Genomic DNA, 15,970 nt, shown 5'->3' on the forward strand with positions numbered 1-15,970 from the left:
GAGGCCCTGTGGCTTAGCCCTCCCTCCCTGGGTCAGCTGAAATGGGGGCGCCTTGCTTCCCCTTCTGCTCTCTGCTTATTTGTTTGCGGGGGTCTTTGTTTCTTTTTAACATGTTCATTTCTTCACCTCCTTTCCCCCACCTAACCCTCCCCATTTTCTCCACCTGACAGGAAAAAGCCCGATGGCATCAGGTACCAGCCAGATTCCGGCATCCTCTCCCTCCCTCCCTCCTCTTCCTCTTTGGCCCAGCATGCAAGCTCTGAATCTAACCCTTAACCCTTTTCGCTCCAACAACTTGCAATGGATGGCAAACCACATGTCTCCGTCCCCCTCGGGAGTAACGGCCCCTCCTGCTGCTGCTGCTCCGTGGCTGAAGCAGGTTTGGTGGTTTAGGATCCCCCCCTTTTCTGTGATACAAGAGGGGGCTGGCATTTGGTAGCTGCAGTGGGTCAGAGTGCTGTAGGCTCCGCCTCTGAGAAGGGGCTTCTCTGGAACCAGCGGAAAGCTGGCTGGGATCTCCAGGGACCCTGAAGTATTTGCCAGCTCCACAGCTGGTGTTGTGCCCTTTTCCATCTTGGCTGCTGCCCCCCCCCCCAGCAGTGCAGGATGACTTTCCCACTTCCTTCTCACTGCTCAGATCCAAGAGGCGCAGCCCTGGGGTTAGAGTGGAGCTCCGGATCTCTGGATTGCCACGAGGGGCTCAGCTCCTGCTTGCTCTTCCCAGAAGAAAAGTTTCCCTCTGAGGCTGAGTGAGCTTCTGGCCAATGGCAGCGTAATGGGGGTCTGGGGAGGGGGAGGCTGCAGTGATGCCTCAAGGTCTCCCAGCTGCAGCTCCTGCTGTACCTCCTTTCCCCTCCCCCCCCAGCCCCAGTCCTTGCAGCTGCTGACCCAGCTCTCCTGGCCACAGCGGAGGGGTGGAGGTAGACACCCATTTGAGGGGCAACCCAGACATGGAGTTAGTTGGGCCTCCATGTTCTGTGCCAGCTGCAGCCTCTGGACCAACCCCAAGGGGAGCCCCACCTCTAGCACATGGCAGCAATCCAGCCATGAGGCTCCCCATGCATGGACAGCTGTCGTCTAGCGATTTGGATGTGGGTCCCAGCACTGGATGAAGAGCGGTCACGGCCATCTTTGTAGCGCAGCAGCATCATGCGATGCTCATTCCCCAACAGATACATTCATTCTCTCTCTCTCTCTCTCTCTCTCTCTCTCTCTCTCTCTCTCTCTCTCTCTCTCCAAGGGTCTGGTGACTTCCCAGCAAAACAAAGGGGGCAGGGAGTTCTGCTACAAACCAAGCTAGAGTCCCACCCCCTCTTGGCTGGAGGGTCCCTCTCCTGACTGGCCCCACAAGAAAGGAAGCCTGTAGGCCTGCCCCCTGCCCCCCCGTCTTTCCTGGCAGCTGTTCTGCGTTTTGCCCCATTGCACATTGTCCCCCGCCCCCTTGCCTTCACCCCTAGGCATGGAGGACCTGCCTTCTTCTTTTCTGGCTGCCTGGACTAGATGCTTGACCTACTACTTTCTCCTCCAAACAGCAAACGTCTTGGTGTGTTTTGAAACGCAGCCGTCTTAAATCTGGGCTGATGATTAACCTTGTGTAGGCCTAATGTCTGGAGTGTTGCACTTGCTTTGGAATAATGAAGTGTGTTAAGACAAAGTGGAACGTGGTGGAGAGTCTCACGCTGAGCTTCCGGGGGCCACGCGGCCTTCGCTTGCTCTCCTTGGGGCGTTGTCAGGGCTCGATCTTGTTTAGGCAAGAGCCACCTCTGGATTGTGGAGCGGAGGTGCAGCATTGACCAGAACTGCCCGACTCAAAGCCTGCAACTCCCACCGCTATTATTTGCCAGACAGTGCAAGGATCTCCCCAGCTTCAGGAAGCGATGCTGTAGGGGTTGCCTGCCATCTCTGCAGGGCAGACCTAGAGGTCCTTTCTGCTCTGGTGCTTCAGAGGCTGGGGGGGGGGCAGGCTTAGGGGGTCATCTTGGTCTTTTTCCCGTTTTTTCTTTTATTTACTGCATTTCTATCAAGGTGACATAGACAGGCCTCCTCCTCCTCCTCCAAATCCCCCCAGGAGCTTCTCTTTCACCTGGCTTTGCCTCTGCCCCATGGCGGCCATGTCCAGAGCCCCAGAGCCCTGGTCTGAGCTGGGCACTCTCTCCCTCCTTCCCTGTGCCCATGAAGGGCAGGTGATGCACTTTCCATGCGCAAAACACTCTCACAGCTCCTGTGGCATTTGTCCCGCCAGCCACCGTAGGCAGAAGGCTCTGCTAAGGCTAGTGGTGATTTGCTGAAGCCCCTCCTTGACCTCCTGAGACACCCCCCCCCCCCGAGCCAGGCTCCATGCTCTCTGTGTTTGTGGACTGGGGTGCTGCTGCCCTGGAGGGTTGTAGCTGCTGTGTGCCCAGGTCCTCTCTCTTCCTGGCTCCCCGGTTCCTGCTGCCAGGAGAGGGCTGTTGATTTTGCTCCCTTCGCTTGTGCAGGCGCTGGTTCTCCATCCAGAACAATCAGCTGGTCTACCAGAAGAAATTTAAGGTGAGTCCTGGGGAAGCATGCCGGGGGGGGGGCTCCAAGGGCTGGGGAGGCAGGAAGTTGGGACAGGTGGGCCACTGGGATGGAGTATGGCGCTTACTCAGGGCAAACAGCCATTGGGGGGGCCCTGCCTGGCCTACAACTGCCTTTTCCTCTCCTCCCCAGGGCGAGGGGCAGGCAGTGGGGCTGCTAGCATGAAGATGCTTCTCCCTGGGCTGCTTGGGTGTGAGATGTGGCCGGAGATCCTTTGGGCTCAGCAGGCAGGAGAGGCCCCAACGGAGGGGTTCTGACCCCCATGCCTTGGGGACTGATTTCTTTGGGCACACCCAAGGAGAGCTGGGATGCCTTAAGTCTTAAGAGACTCTCAGGCCGCCTTCATCCGTGGTGTGCCCTCTGGGCTCTGCCATCCTCCTCCTCCCATCACAGGAGCAGAGGAAGCTGCCTTAGACTCAGTGTATCTGGCTGAGCCTGCCCACACTGACTGGCAGCAGCGTCTCTCCAGGCTTTCTGGCAGGGAGTTTCTTGAACCCCCACTGGGGATTGAGTGTGGGCCCATGGAGCTGGCCAGAGGTGTTCCTGGGTGAGCTTCCCTCAGGCTTGGCCTCTTCCTTTCTCCCTAGGATAACCCCACGGTGGTTGTGGAAGACCTTCGGCTCTGCACAGTCAAGCACTGCGAAGACATTGAGAGGCGCTTCTGCTTTGAGGTCGTCTCCCCAACCAAGTAAGGGGGCCTTGGAAGGCGATGGGAGAGACGGGTGGCCCCTTCGGATGATGAAGCCAGAGAGGCAGAGAATAGCCGAGGGTGGGGTGGCTCTGGGGGGCAGAAGGGCCAATGCGGGGGGAGAGGACAGATAAGTCATCGGTTGTCATCTAGGCTCATTGTCAATCACTCTTCTAACTTTTGATGGGAAGGTTCAGTGAATAGTTGCCAAAAAGTGAAATAAAACATATTCTAAAAGTTAGCTGATAACTCATATTAAAGTAAGATGCCATGTCAGTTTTTTTTGTTTCAACGTGTGTTTAAAATAGAAATTGGGCCCAAATTTGGTTTATTTTAACTATTTGACACACACCCAAATATGGGCAAAGGGGCAGAAGCTGCCTTTCCTCCTCCTCTTGTCACTTGGCAGGCGGTTTTGCTTTCTTGGGGGGATTTGGAGGCCTTTCTTGGCTCACCTGGTCCAGCTTCCTGCTGCCCCCAAGCTGGGAGCAAGGGGGAAGGCGGCAGCTCAGGGGCAGAGCATCAGCCTTGCTTGCAGGAGCTCAGTCCCCTGAGCTGCCTCTCCTTGTTCCTGAGGCTCGGCTCTTGGCTGGCTGTGCCAGGGGGCCTTGGCAGAGCCTCAGGCGGTGGAGATGGGCAGGAGGGGGACTTGCCCGGCCATCTGGAGGCTCCTTCACCAGTCCTTGCTTGGGGACTCTGGAGCAGCTTCTTGGGGCCCTCACGGACATAGACCCACGTGGCTGTCCATGCATGAGGGTCCTGGCTGCCCATCCAGGGCGCTTGATGGGTGGTTGGGGGCTTGCAGGCACGGTTGGTGCAAGGCAAACTGGCTCTAGGTGTGCTCAGCACCCACCCACCCTCCTTCCTTCCTTCCTTTCTTTCTTTCTCTCCCTCCCTTTCTCTCTTCTCTCGTCTCTATCTGTCTCTCGCAGGAGCTGCATCCTTCAGGCAGACTCGGAGAAGCTGCGGCAGGCGTGGATTAAGGCGGTGCAGTCCAGCATTGCCACGGCCTACAGGGAGAAAGGGGACAGCACAGAGGCAAGTGGGAGAGGGAGCCCTTTCTCCACCAGCGCAAGGGGCAGGGCAGGTGGCAGGGCAGCCTTGCGAAGAGCATTGCTGCCGGCAAACGGCTCTTTAGGTGGCACAGCCTCCTGCTCTCCCTGCAGTGAAGCACACGAGGGCTTAAAGCTCCTTTTAGTGGATTCCCTTCGGGGCCCAGAGGAGGGTCCCTCCCTGCAGCTGCGGAAGAGGAGCCAGGGGGAAGGAAGGCCTTCAGTGGCTGCTGCCTGTGTGGGGCAGACAGCGGAGGGCTTTGCCTTTCTGCCTTCTGCAGTCTGGGCTGCAGGCACAGGCGCCCAGAGAGCTGCCCAGGGAAGCCAGGCTGCTGCTGCAGGAGGAGGAGGAGGCAGCCCTTGACGCCTTGGCTTTGCAGATTGGCGGCTGTCACACGGGTCCCTCTTTCTGCTCTTCTCCAGGTGGAGGGGAAGCCGTCCCCTTCCAGGGGGAGCCCGGAAACGGGCGCGGAACCCAAAGAGAAGCTGCTGAGAGGAGAGAGCTCTCTCCAGAGGGTGCAGAGCATTCCCGGCAACGCTGTCTGCTGCGACTGCGGCCTGGCAGACCCCCGGTGGGCCAGCATCAACCTGGGCATCACGCTGTGCATCGAGTGCTCTGGCATCCACAGGTGGGCAGGCTGGGCAGCTCAAGCCCCACACCAGGCAGGGAGGGAGGGAGGGCACAGTGCCCACCCTGGCTGATTTCAGGCTCATTCTCCCTTTTTTCTTCTGCTTAGGAGCCTGGGTGTCCATTTCTCCAAAGTCCGCTCCTTGACGCTTGACTCCTGGGAGCCAGAGCTGCTCAAGGTATTTGCCCAGCAGGTTGGGGCAGAAGAGAGCTGCGAGGAAGCCCCCCCCTCCTCCTCCTCCTGCTCTTTGGGACCTGGGGGCAGCCCCTGGGGCCACATGGGCCTGGGAAGGGAAGAGAAGGCCTCCTTCAAGGGTTCAGGGGCTGTCTCCGGGGGCGGGGGGGGGGGACGGACCATCCTGCACAGGGTCCTGTGGGTGGCAGGGGACATAATATTCACCTGTAAAAAATTCTACCAGGCAGGGTAACATTTGCATACTTCAGAGTCGAAATTGTGCTCTTGACATGAAATGCAATGGGTCTTTTTCTTTAAATACTTAGGAATTGGTTGAACAACTTATTTCGTAAAAATTCACTGCTTGATTGCAGGAAAAAATCCTCAGAGTGGAATCCTTGGTGTTTGCATTAAGCCACTGCCATTTTGGGGGGGGGGCACAGAAGACTTCATCACACCTGTAAGGCAGACCAGGCCTTTCTGGTACAGAATCGCCTGTGCCCATTGCGGTCAGTGGCCTTGAGGGCACAAAGGGGCTTCCGGTTTCAGAGAGCCCCCCTCCCTCCTGTGTCTGGTCTTCTCCATCCAGCCAATGGGAAGGAGGCAGGCTGTGCCCACGGCGGCTGACGGGTGCTACCCCCCCTGAACCCGGGCCAGTTTCTGCCTTTGACCAATGAGGTGCCATTTAAGGGCAAAGGTGACCCTGGGCAGGTGCTGCCCTTCCTTTCAACTCTCCCTTCATTTCGCTTGCAGCTGATGTGTGAATTGGGAAATGAGGTCATCAACAGGGTATATGAAGCAAACGTGGAGAAGATGGGCGTCAAGAAGCCTCAGCCTGGAGGCCAGAGGTAGGCGGTGGGATCGTAGGATGGTAGACTTGGAAGGGACCACGAGGGGCATCCAGTCCAACCAACCCTTTGCCCAACGTGGGGCTGGAACCCACAGCCCTCAGATTAAGAGTCCCATGCTCTGCCAACTGGGCTGCCCCAGAGCTCAGCCTTGCAGTCAGCTCTGTGCCTTTGCTCTCAGGGCTCCTTTGGGGGGGCAGCAGGGTGGGGGGTGGGGAGCCCATTTGCCTCTCAAGGGCCTCGTTCCTGGGGGTGGGCAAGAAATGGGAGGTCCAGTGGGCGAGGCCATCACCCCCTTCCCCTTTCCTACTCAGGAAGCTGCCATGGAAGAGAGAGGGCAGAACTGGGTGCCTGTGGAGTGGGGGGGGGGGGGCTTCTTCCGCCCTCCCAACTGACTCAGCAGTTTATGGCTTCTCTCTGCCCCTCCCCAATATGAAATTAGTTCTTGGGCAGCAGGTTCTCCACCTCCTGCTGTAAATATTCTGCATTAATCTGCAGCTCCTGAAAAACAACAACCACAATGCAAATTTAGATGTGGACTTTTAACATGTTTTTCAAAAACAACAACACACACATTCCTAAATTCTTCCAGGTATAGGGTGGCATATAAATTCAGCTAATAATAATAATAGTAATAATAAATCCCTTTTGTTGTAAATATGCGTTTTAAAACATGTTTTGTTATCTTTTGGGGGCCCAAATATTTGGTGCAGTGCAAAATTCAGTGCAGTGCAAAATCTGAGGGAGGAACTGCATTCCGACCCCCGTTCTTATTCTGAGAGATGCAAGATTGATTTGTTTGGGGATTTGCAAGGAGTGGCGTCCTGCAGCCTCCTCCCTGCGCCCCTGCAAGGCAGGCCAGGAGCTGCTGCAGAACACAGACCACCCCCCGCCCCCCCCCCGGAGACACACAGCCCTGTCTGCTCACCTGGCCTCTTCCCCTTGCGCAGGCAGGAGAGGGAGGAGTACATCCGCGCCAAGTACGTGGAGAAGAGGTTTGTGGAGAGGTGTCCTGCTGCCTCTGGAGGGAAGCCTCGCCCCCGGAGCCAGGGGCCTCAAAGGCACAGCGGCAGCCCGGAGGGGAGAGCCGAGGAAGAGGAGTCCCCCCCAACAGCCAAGGAGCAAATGGCGGCAGCTCTGAGAGGTAGGGGCCCCTTCCGCCGATGGGCCGCGAGAGGCTCGGTGGGGAGGAGCCAGAACTCTCCTCCTTCCTCTGCCCCCTCTTCTGGCTTCCATCCCTCCAGGAAATAAGAAACAGAGTCCGGATCATGTGGACGTTCTGCCTTTGCTCTTGAGCTGCCTCCGAGGGAGAGGGAGGCAGTGGGAAGCCTTGTGGGGGGCAGGCCTGGCTCTGGGGTGGAAGGGGAGCACTGGGGCTCCTAGCAATAGTGGGGGGGGGGGAGAGAGAGCCTTGTGAAGACCCAGGTGGGTGCATCATGGCAAAGTGTGGTGGGCAAGGGGTTTCAGGCGGGCTCTGGCACTGCTGCGGAAAGGGCTGGGGGGCGAATGTGGGGAGAGATGGACAAGGGGCAGTCAGGAATTCTCCTAGGTTTGCGCAAGGCTGGATGAAGCGCAGAGAGGTCCTGTTTCCTGCAGAAGCTGCCTGGGTGTCGTTCTGGGAGGGCTGTTGTGCCTCTGCTGCCCACCCTGTACTAACTGGCTGCTTCTCCTCCTCCTCTTCCTCCTCCTTTCCTTCCTTCCTTCTTTCCTTCCTCCTGCCTGCTGGGCTCTGCTTTGCTAACTTGCATGCCCCCAGGGGTTGGTGTCAGTAGTGACGAGGTGAGGCGGGAATCCCTGTTCTGCCCCGATGAGCTAGATTCACTCTTCTCCTACTTTGATACTGCCTCAAAGCTGCGGAGTAGTAAGTACCTCTCTCTCTCTCTCTCTCTCTCTCTCTCTCTCTCTCTCTCTCTCTCTCTCTCCCCCTCTTTCTCTCCTTCCCTCCCTCTGAGCTGTCCCTGTGCCTCTTTCTCGCCTGCCCAGTGTCCTGCTTGGCGCTTCCCTTTGCCCGTCCTTCACCTGCTTGTTGTATACACCTTGGAAGGGAACCTGAGAACATAGATGAGCCTGCAGGATCAGGCCAGTGGCCCCTCGAGTCCAGCATCCTCTTCTCACAGGGGCCGACCAGCAGTCTGTGGGAAACCAGCAAGCGGATCTGAGTGCAAAAGCAGCTCCCCCCCCCCCCCGCAGAATCCAGAAGCATCACTGCCTCCAGCTGTGGAAGCAGAGCTGAGCCCCCGGCTAGGAACCTTTGCTAGCCCTCCTCTTTTAAAGCCATCTAGATGGGTTACTACCTCCTGTGGGAGGGAGTTCCACAGTTCCACTATGTTCTGGGTGGGAAAGGGCTTACTTTTCTCTATCCTGACTCTTCCAAGATTCTTCTTCTCATTGATTGCCCACAATCTCTGTTACGAGAGAGGAAGGAATTTTTTTCTCCATTCTCTCTCATGCAATGCATAATTCTACAAACTTCCATCATTTCCCCCCCCCCCCCCACTCACCCTTTCTCTAAACTGGAAAGTGCTGCAACCGTTCTTCACAGGGGATTGGCTGCCCTTTTCTGAAGGGGAGACTGAGCCTGAGAGCCGTGGGGCTTCCAGGACGGTGCTTGTTTTTCCAACCGGGGTTTGGGAGGCGAGAGCCCGCTGGGGTGCTTGTGCCATGCTGCTCTGTGGGCGTCTCATGGCCGTGCTGCTTCTTCCCACAGTGCGCAGCAACGACAGCGGCTTCCAGCACAGCAGGGAGCAGCTGGCCTCCGCCGTCTCAGCCAGCACCTTGTATGAGCCAGGTGGGTTTTGCGGGCGGAGCGCCAGTCTAGGCAGCCTGGCATGGCCAAACCATTGTCTCTCCCCTCCCCGCTGTGTCCCAAAGGTCTTGTTCCCTGTCCGCCACCTCCAATCCGGACCCCAGGGGTCTACAATCCTAGAAGTGTAGAGTTGCCACCACGAGGGTCACCCAGTCCAACCCCCTGCAATGCCAGGATCAAAGGAGCATGGGGAACTGACGTTATTTGCCCATTTTGTGCCCTTCTGGTTGCCCTTTTGGAGCTCATCACAATCTCTCCGTTTCAACCGCCCTGAACAATTTAGCGTCACCAGCAAACCTGGCCCCCTGCCTGCTCACCCCTCACTCTAGATCCTTTATGAACAATTTAGAATAAGCCCAAGTCCCAGTCGCAGTCCTTGGGGGACTCTGCTTTCTCCCTTTGGAGAACTGTCTGTGGATTCCTACTGTCTGCTTCCTGAAACTCAAGCCACAAGAGGACCTCTCCTCTTCTTCCTCGGGAGTCTGGGGTGCTTTGTCCAAAGCCTTTTGAAAGTCCACCGGATCTCCTCTCTCTGTGAAGGGTGTTTGGGGAGTCACGCCTCCTTCTCCCCCCCCCTTTCCAGAGGCTGAAAGGCCTGAGGCTGCTGCTTCCCGAGATGCCCGGCCAGATGTTCCGGGGCTGCAGCTGTACTTGGCCTCTTTCCAGAAGAGCCTTCCTGTCATGGCCGAGGCGCTGGCGCACGGGGCGGACGTCAACTGGGTCAATGCAGCAGAGGGCAGGTCCACGCCGCTGATCCAGGCCGTCCTGGGGGTGAGCCTTGCTTTCTTCCGGCCCCACAGTGCCAGGCGGAGGTGGAGAGCCAGGGGGTGGGTCTGAGGCCTTCTTTGGGCTCCCAGCTCAGCTGTGGTCTTCTCCGCAGGGCTCCTTGGTCACTTGTGAATTCCTGCTCCAGAACGGGGCCAACGTGAACCTCCGGGACGCCAAGGGCAGGGGCCCCCTCCACCATGCCACCGTCTTGGGGCACACCGGGTAGGTGCGCTTCTCGTTGCCCTTCTTGGTGGGGGTGGGGAGGGAGGGCCTTGAGGAGCCTCTGCATGGGGCTCATTTGGAAGGGGCCATTTCTGTGTTGGCTCCCCATCCGTTTGGGGGATGCTCTCCCCAGGAAGGCTCCCCAGGCGCCTTCGCTGCATCTCTCTAGGCAAAAACGTTCTTTTTCTCCCAAGCCTTTGGCTAATTAATCTGCATTTTAAACTGAGGGCGAGGCCTTATTTTTTGTTTGTTTGTTACTGTGTTGTGTCTTTATATTGTAAACCGCCCAGTGATCCTTGGTTGAAGGGCAGCGTAGAAATTTAATGAACAATGACAATTAATGAATTAGCAGAGTAAGGGGGATGGCCAGGCCTGGAGGAGAGCAAGGGGGTCATTCTTTGTGGGAGAAGAGATGGCAGGCATGCAGCTGCTGGTGACCGTGGGCCAGTCACACTTCTTGAAGTCTCTCAGCCCCACTCACCTCACAGAGTGTTTGTTGTGGGGGAGGAAGGGAAAGGAGAATGTTAGCCGCTTTGAGACTCCTTTGGGTAGTGATAAAGCGGGGTATCAAATCCAAACTCCTCCTCTTCTTTGCAGGCAGGTGTGTTTGTTCCTGAAACGGGGCGCCAACCAACATGCCACGGACGAGGAAGGGAAGGACCCCCTGAGTGTGGCCATTGAAGCTGCCAACGCGGATATAGTGACGCTGTGAGTAAGGCTGGGCCCCTCTCCCCCCCCCCCCCAGTTGGCACCCCAGGGGCAGAGCTGCTCTGTCAGACCACAGAGCCTGTCAGCTCAGAGTGGGGCACAGTGGCCGGGGGGGGGGGGTCAGAGTGGGGATGGAAGAGCTCAGAGGGGCTGCCTCCCGGGCGGGTGGTGGGTGCTGCAAGACCACCCACTTCAGGTTCCGCCCCACCTCACCCTGTGCCCCCTTCCCTTTCCTCCCCACAGGCTGCGCTTGGCCAGGATGAACGAGGAGATGCGGGAATCCGAGGGACTCTACGGCCAGCCAGGTCAACCTTCCAGTAACCCCACTGAGATGCAATACCGGAAGTGCATCCAGGAGTTCATTAGCCTGCAGCTGGATGAGGCCTGAGCGGAGCCCTTGCTGGTCTGCTGGGAGGGGTTACCTGCCCCCCCTGGCACTCTGCTGCACCCAGGGCAGAGCAGGGAACGGCCCCTGTCTCTCTCCACAGGAGAGACCCTGAGTGGGCAGCCACCTCCTGCTCCAGCAGCCGCTTCTCCGCTTCCCTCCCCCACGGGGCGCCAAGGCCCACAAAGCCCCTTTTGGCACAGCCCTGTCCAGAGAATTGCGGGGGGATGGGACACGGTTTGGCCACACAGCCTTCCCCTGCTTCATAATCGCACCAGAGAGTTGAGTTGAGGGGATGGGCTGTGAAAGCCCCCCGTCCAGCAAGTATATTTCATGGGGGGGGGGGGCGTTGGCTACTGTATGTGCTCTTCAGAGAATTGGGGGAGGGTGGAGAGATGGCAGCAGCCTGGGCAGGATCAGGCCCATTGTCAGGAGGAATCAGCTCAGAGCATTCCAGGAACCTGGGCCAAGAAAAGTCAAATTCCGTCCCTGCCTAATTCTGCCTCCAAGTCCGCCTGCCTCTGCCTCCCTTGCGCTGCTTTTGCTGGCTGGGGTGGGGGGACCTTTGCCCAGGGGCTGCCGGGAGCCTTTGGCCCTGAGCATTTGGGTCGCCTCGTGGGTGAGGAGCTGACAATCAAAAGCAAGGGAGGGCTGCAGTTGCTCAGGGAGCTCAGAGCTGCCCTTCCAGAGCCTGGCAGGAGAAGCTGGGTTTCCCTTCCCTCTTGCAAAGGTAGATGATGACAAGTAGCCCAGGAGGGCAGAAATGGAGTTCCCCACCAGAGGCCCTCTCCTCTCGGTGGCCACTGCAAGAGTGCAGGGCTGGGCTGCCCAGAAACACAGCTGGAGGCCAGCCTGGCCGTCCAAGCCCCCTGCCCTGGCTGAGTCCTGGCTCTGCCCTCCTCCCTGAAGAGGGGGCTCTGGCAGCTGTCCTCCTGCTGCCCTCCCTGGGGGCTTCTTCCCGGCCTGGCAAGTGCTGGTGCCCCTGTCTAACTCTTCCCTCCTGGACAAGCCTCGCTGGCAGATCCATAGTCCCGGGGGGGGGGGGCGGCACAGAGGGTGCCCTCCCAGGTAGCCGCTTCGGTGCACGAAGTGACGAGCACACACTGCAGCTGGGGGCGGAGCGAGCTGCCAATGGCAGACATTCAGCGCACCGCACGCCTACGACTGCCAAATGTCACCCCCCTTAGCGAAGACACCTGGGGCGTCTGCCCCCACTGCACCCCCCCGTCCTCCGCCCCTGGGAGCCTCCTGCACCCGCTTCTCTCCCCGGTTGGTGCCTTTTCAGTTGGGTTTGGGGAGTCAGGGCTGGAGAGTGGCGAGTCGTTTTGCACTATTAATGCACACAGGTCCTTTGAATGTGTCTGGCTACTGATCCTCGAATGCAGCACAGTGCGAAATTCAAGGGCACTTTATGTTTCCTCTGTGTTCATACGGGAGTTTCTGTTTCTCGAGTGGCCAAAACTTGAACCCAAAGAGAATGTCCCCCGAAACAGCTTCTGCTGGGCAGCGGAGCTTTACCCACCCAGGAGCAGCAGCACTGTCTGTCTCAGAGACGCTGCGCCTTGAATGTTACCAAAGAGCACCCAGGGGTGCCTTTGGTGGGGCAAGTCTTGCCAATGAGGCCTGGGAGGTCTTTTCCCAGGCCCACTTCAGACCACATAGCACAAATGCCCACAGCAGCTCCTGTTTTCCTTGGGGGAAACTGGCAAAGGGGGTGTCCAGTCCCCAGAGAAGCCGCTGCCGGCCCTCCTGGCCCCCCTGGCTGGTGCCTGCCCCCCCCCCGACTCTCCTGGGGCCGACTTGAATGTACTGCCAGCCTGCTCTGGCCCCAGTGGCAGTCAAGGCAATTTCAGGGCAGGCCAGGAAGGAGAAAGGGCTGGGCCCTCCCCGCCAAAGCCAGGCGCCAGAAGAGACTGCTCCACCCCACGCACAAGAATCCCAGGTCTTCCTTGGCTCCTGCTCCTGGCGCCACCTCCACTCCCCATTCCCTTGCTCAGCGCTTGGGGTCAATTTGGGGGTGCTCCTCTTGCCTGGGTTTGTGGGAAGCAGCTTTTTTCTCCTTCCTTCCTTCCTTCCTTCCTTCCTTCCTTCCTTCCTTCCTTCCTTCCTTCCTTCCTTCCTTCCTTCCTTCCTTCCTTCCTTCCAGCATCTTTTGTTTCTCTAACGTTGAGCTTCCTCTCTCTGGCTGCCTTTGAGGTTCTCTCCTCAGGTAGAGTCTGACTTTTTCTCAGTTGCTTTTCCAGGGCTTGGGAGCAGATGCAGGGCGGCTTTTCTTGGTGGAGAAACGGGACCCGTGAACCCCCTTGTGGGACGGGCATTGCTTTGCCACCTTGAGCACATTGGGAGTCACAGCCGGGCAGGGGCAGGGTTTCCGAAGGCTTGCGGAAGCCCTTCTGGGCTGGAGTATTATGGTCTGGGAGGACCAGAGTCCTAACTAAAACCACCCTCAAGTGGTGAGGCTCTGGAGGGGACAGGGGAGGCCTCAGCGCCTGAGCCCACTTGGGGGAACCACTTTGCAAGTGAAGTTTGCAGAGCAAGTTTTAGGCAAGCAGCAGGATGCTGGTTTTTTGGGGGGTGTTGGAGTAGTAGGAGATGCTCCCGGTGGGAATGCTACCCAGCTGAAGCCTTGGATGCTCAGCCACCGGGATGCTTTTCTTGGGAGGGGCAGCAGATGGCTGGGCTGCTCTGCCGCCCCCTTCACTGAAGCGCAATTCTCCAATGCCATTTCCCCCCTCTTCCTCTTGCAGGAGACGAAACCTACCAGGACATCTTTCGAGACTTCTCACAAATGGCGTCCAATAACCCGGAGAAGCTAAACCGCTTTCATCCGTCAGATGTGCAGAAGCCCTGAAGGCTCTGGGGCTGGGGGGAGACCAAGACTAGCCCCCCCACCTCCTCCTTGAAAGCTCACCCCTCCTTTTTATACATAAACGCTGCTTTGAGTAATAGATGCTGTTTGCAGTTTCTTAGCAGTTGTGTCACCTGGAAAATGCAACCAGAGTGGCTGGGGAGGAAGGGAAGCTGGGTGTCCATATGCTGAGCGGGGGGGGGGGGCTGCAGGAATCTCTTCCCACCTGGATCTCCCCCCCCCACCCCTTTTTGAGCTGCCTTCCCTCCCTGGGTGGGGCTGCTTGCAGGCAGCAGGGAAGAGCTTGTCTTATTTATGTCCTTCACAAGATTTATGTATCACTTGGCTGAAATGAAACTGCAAAGCAGTTTTCTCTTGTATCTTCCCTGATGGTAACTTTCTCCCCCCCCCCAAATCATCTGTGTCCTCAAACTGCCCTTGTAGCCTCCCTCTCTGGGGCAGCATTTCCCAGCCAAGAGCAGCTTGTGGGACCATCTAAGGCTTGCAGCTACTGACCGTGGTACCTCAACATTGGAATGGTGGAGACTCTGACCAAGTCACTGGGCTCAATCTGCCCCCCAGCATGTACTAACACCCACTTTTAAAAATGCCTGCCCCAGGAAAACTGGTGGAATATATTAGTAAAGATTTTATCTTTTTTAAAAAACCCAGCTTTTGACAAAGCTGAGCTTACAAAGAGGAAAGGTCCTGTTATGGGTCAGGAACTGGTTTTGCAAGAAGAGAAGGAAAATGGGGAGTTCTCCAAATGGAGAAAGTGGAGGCCCCCAAGGATCGGGATTGGGACCTGTGCTTTCTAAATGGTTCCAAAAGGATCTAGAGTCAGGGAGGGGGCCAAGTCTGCTGGTGATGCTAAATTGTTCAGGGTAGTTGAAAAAGAAGATTGTGAAGAGCTCCGAAAGGCCTTCTCCAAACGTAGTGAAGGGGCTGCAACATGGCAAGTGCAATTCAGTGAAAACAAGTGTAAAGCGATGCATGTCAGGACACAAAAAAATCACATACATGCTCTTGGAGTCTGAACTGGCAGTGACTGACCAGGAACGAGACCTCAGGACCACAGTGGACAGCGCCATGAAGATCCCGACCCCCTGTGCAGTGGCTGTGAAACAGGCAAATTCCGTGCTAGGGATCATTAGGAAAGGATCTCAAAATTGCCCATCTCATAATGCTATTGTTATACAAATTAGGGTGTGGCCACATTTGAGATGCCAGGTACGGTTCTGGTTGCCTCACCTGAAAAAGGATATTGTAGAGTTGGAAAAGGTTCAGAAAAGAGTAACCAAAATGATCAAGGGGGTGGAACCAACACCCCATGGAGAAGTGGTGCAGTGTCCGGAAGTTTTTTAAGAGAAAGTGGAAAGAGGTTTGGACATCCAATGAACCTGAATATTGGAAGATTCAGGACAGAGAACAGACAGTCCTTCACACAGCATAGAGTTAAATTCTGGAACTCCCTCCCTAGGAGGCAGTGAGGGCCGCCACTGGGTGACTTTAAAAGAAGACAAATTCATGGAGAGCGAGGCTAGGAGAGGAGAATGCTCTTGTGCCAATCGGGTCCCGTCTGTGGGCTTCTCAGGTATCCGTGATGGAGAGGCAGCGGCTCCACAGCAGCCGCTCAGAACCTCCTGTTTGCCTCTGGGCTGTTGCCCCCCCACCTCCCTGCAGAGCATCTCGGGGGCTGAAGGGCTGCCTCCTCCCCCCCCCCGGCGAAGGGGGCCCTGCAGTGGCCGCGGCTCCTGCCCGTTGCCGCCTTGTCTCCTTCCACCGGAGGCTGGCTCGGGCTACCGGGGGGCCCTTCTTCGCTTGGCAGGGGCCCCCGGGCCAGAGCTCCAGGAGGGAAGAGCGCAGCACCCAGGCGGGCCTCCCGCTCTGCAACTGGACCGAGGCAGCCCAGGCTCGCCTTCCCCCCAGGGGAAACGAGGAGAGAGAGTGTCTGTTGGATCGGGCCAAGCTCCCGCCCCGCATCCTGCTCTCGCAGCGGTGGCACAGCTGGATCCGAGCGCAAGAGCAGCTAGCAGCCCTCCAGCCCTCCCTCCATTAATTTTCCCGGTCCTCTTTTAAGGGCATCCCGGGGGGGTTAAATCTGCGTGGGGACCCTTCGGAGAAGAAGTCCTGTCTTTGGTCCGCCCTGGGTGTTTCCCCGCTCATCTCCGCGGGATGCTGGTGGTGTCCTGCTTTTCCGCCGGGAGCCCCTCTGCCGCCGCCGCCTCCTGCTGCGCTGCCGGGTCCGCCTCTTCTCGTCCTCCTCCTCCGCCTCTTCCGCCG

General features: G+C 57.7%; 1 protein-coding gene across 5 annotated transcripts in view; it reads left to right on the forward strand.

The window, feature by feature from the left end:
- Positions 1-13,785, forward strand: part of ACAP2 (ArfGAP with coiled-coil, ankyrin repeat and PH domains 2) — a 29,230-nt gene extending 15,445 nt beyond the window's left edge. For 2 of the 5 annotated variants that reach the window (XM_081910924.1, XM_081910927.1), the window contains exons 11-25: positions 171-191; positions 2,478-2,529; positions 3,147-3,247; positions 4,180-4,285; positions 4,723-4,928; positions 5,037-5,106; positions 5,856-5,950; positions 6,901-7,094; positions 7,707-7,811; positions 8,658-8,738; positions 9,340-9,527; positions 9,637-9,746; positions 10,344-10,454; positions 10,698-10,759; positions 13,587-13,785. In XM_081910924.1, the coding sequence (XP_081767050.1) occupies positions 171-191; positions 2,478-2,529; positions 3,147-3,247; positions 4,180-4,285; positions 4,723-4,928; positions 5,037-5,106; positions 5,856-5,950; positions 6,901-7,094; positions 7,707-7,811; positions 8,658-8,738; positions 9,340-9,527; positions 9,637-9,746; positions 10,344-10,454; positions 10,698-10,759; positions 13,587-13,690 (1,606 nt within the window). In that variant the 3' untranslated portion in view covers positions 13,691-13,785. The remainder of the gene's footprint in view (positions 1-170; positions 192-2,477; positions 2,530-3,146; positions 3,248-4,179; positions 4,286-4,722; positions 4,929-5,036; positions 5,107-5,855; positions 5,951-6,900; positions 7,095-7,706; positions 7,812-8,657; positions 8,739-9,339; positions 9,528-9,636; positions 9,747-10,343; positions 10,455-10,697; positions 10,760-13,586) is intronic. The other 3 variants (XM_081910926.1, XM_081910925.1, XM_081910928.1) reach the window with 3 other exon arrangements.
- The last annotated feature ends 2,185 nt before the right edge of the window (positions 13,786-15,970 follow it).

This window comes from Podarcis melisellensis (assembly GCF_964234715.1).
Source record: "Podarcis melisellensis genome assembly, chromosome: 5".
NCBI classification, from domain to species: Eukaryota; Metazoa; Chordata; class Lepidosauria; order Squamata; family Lacertidae; genus Podarcis; species Podarcis melisellensis.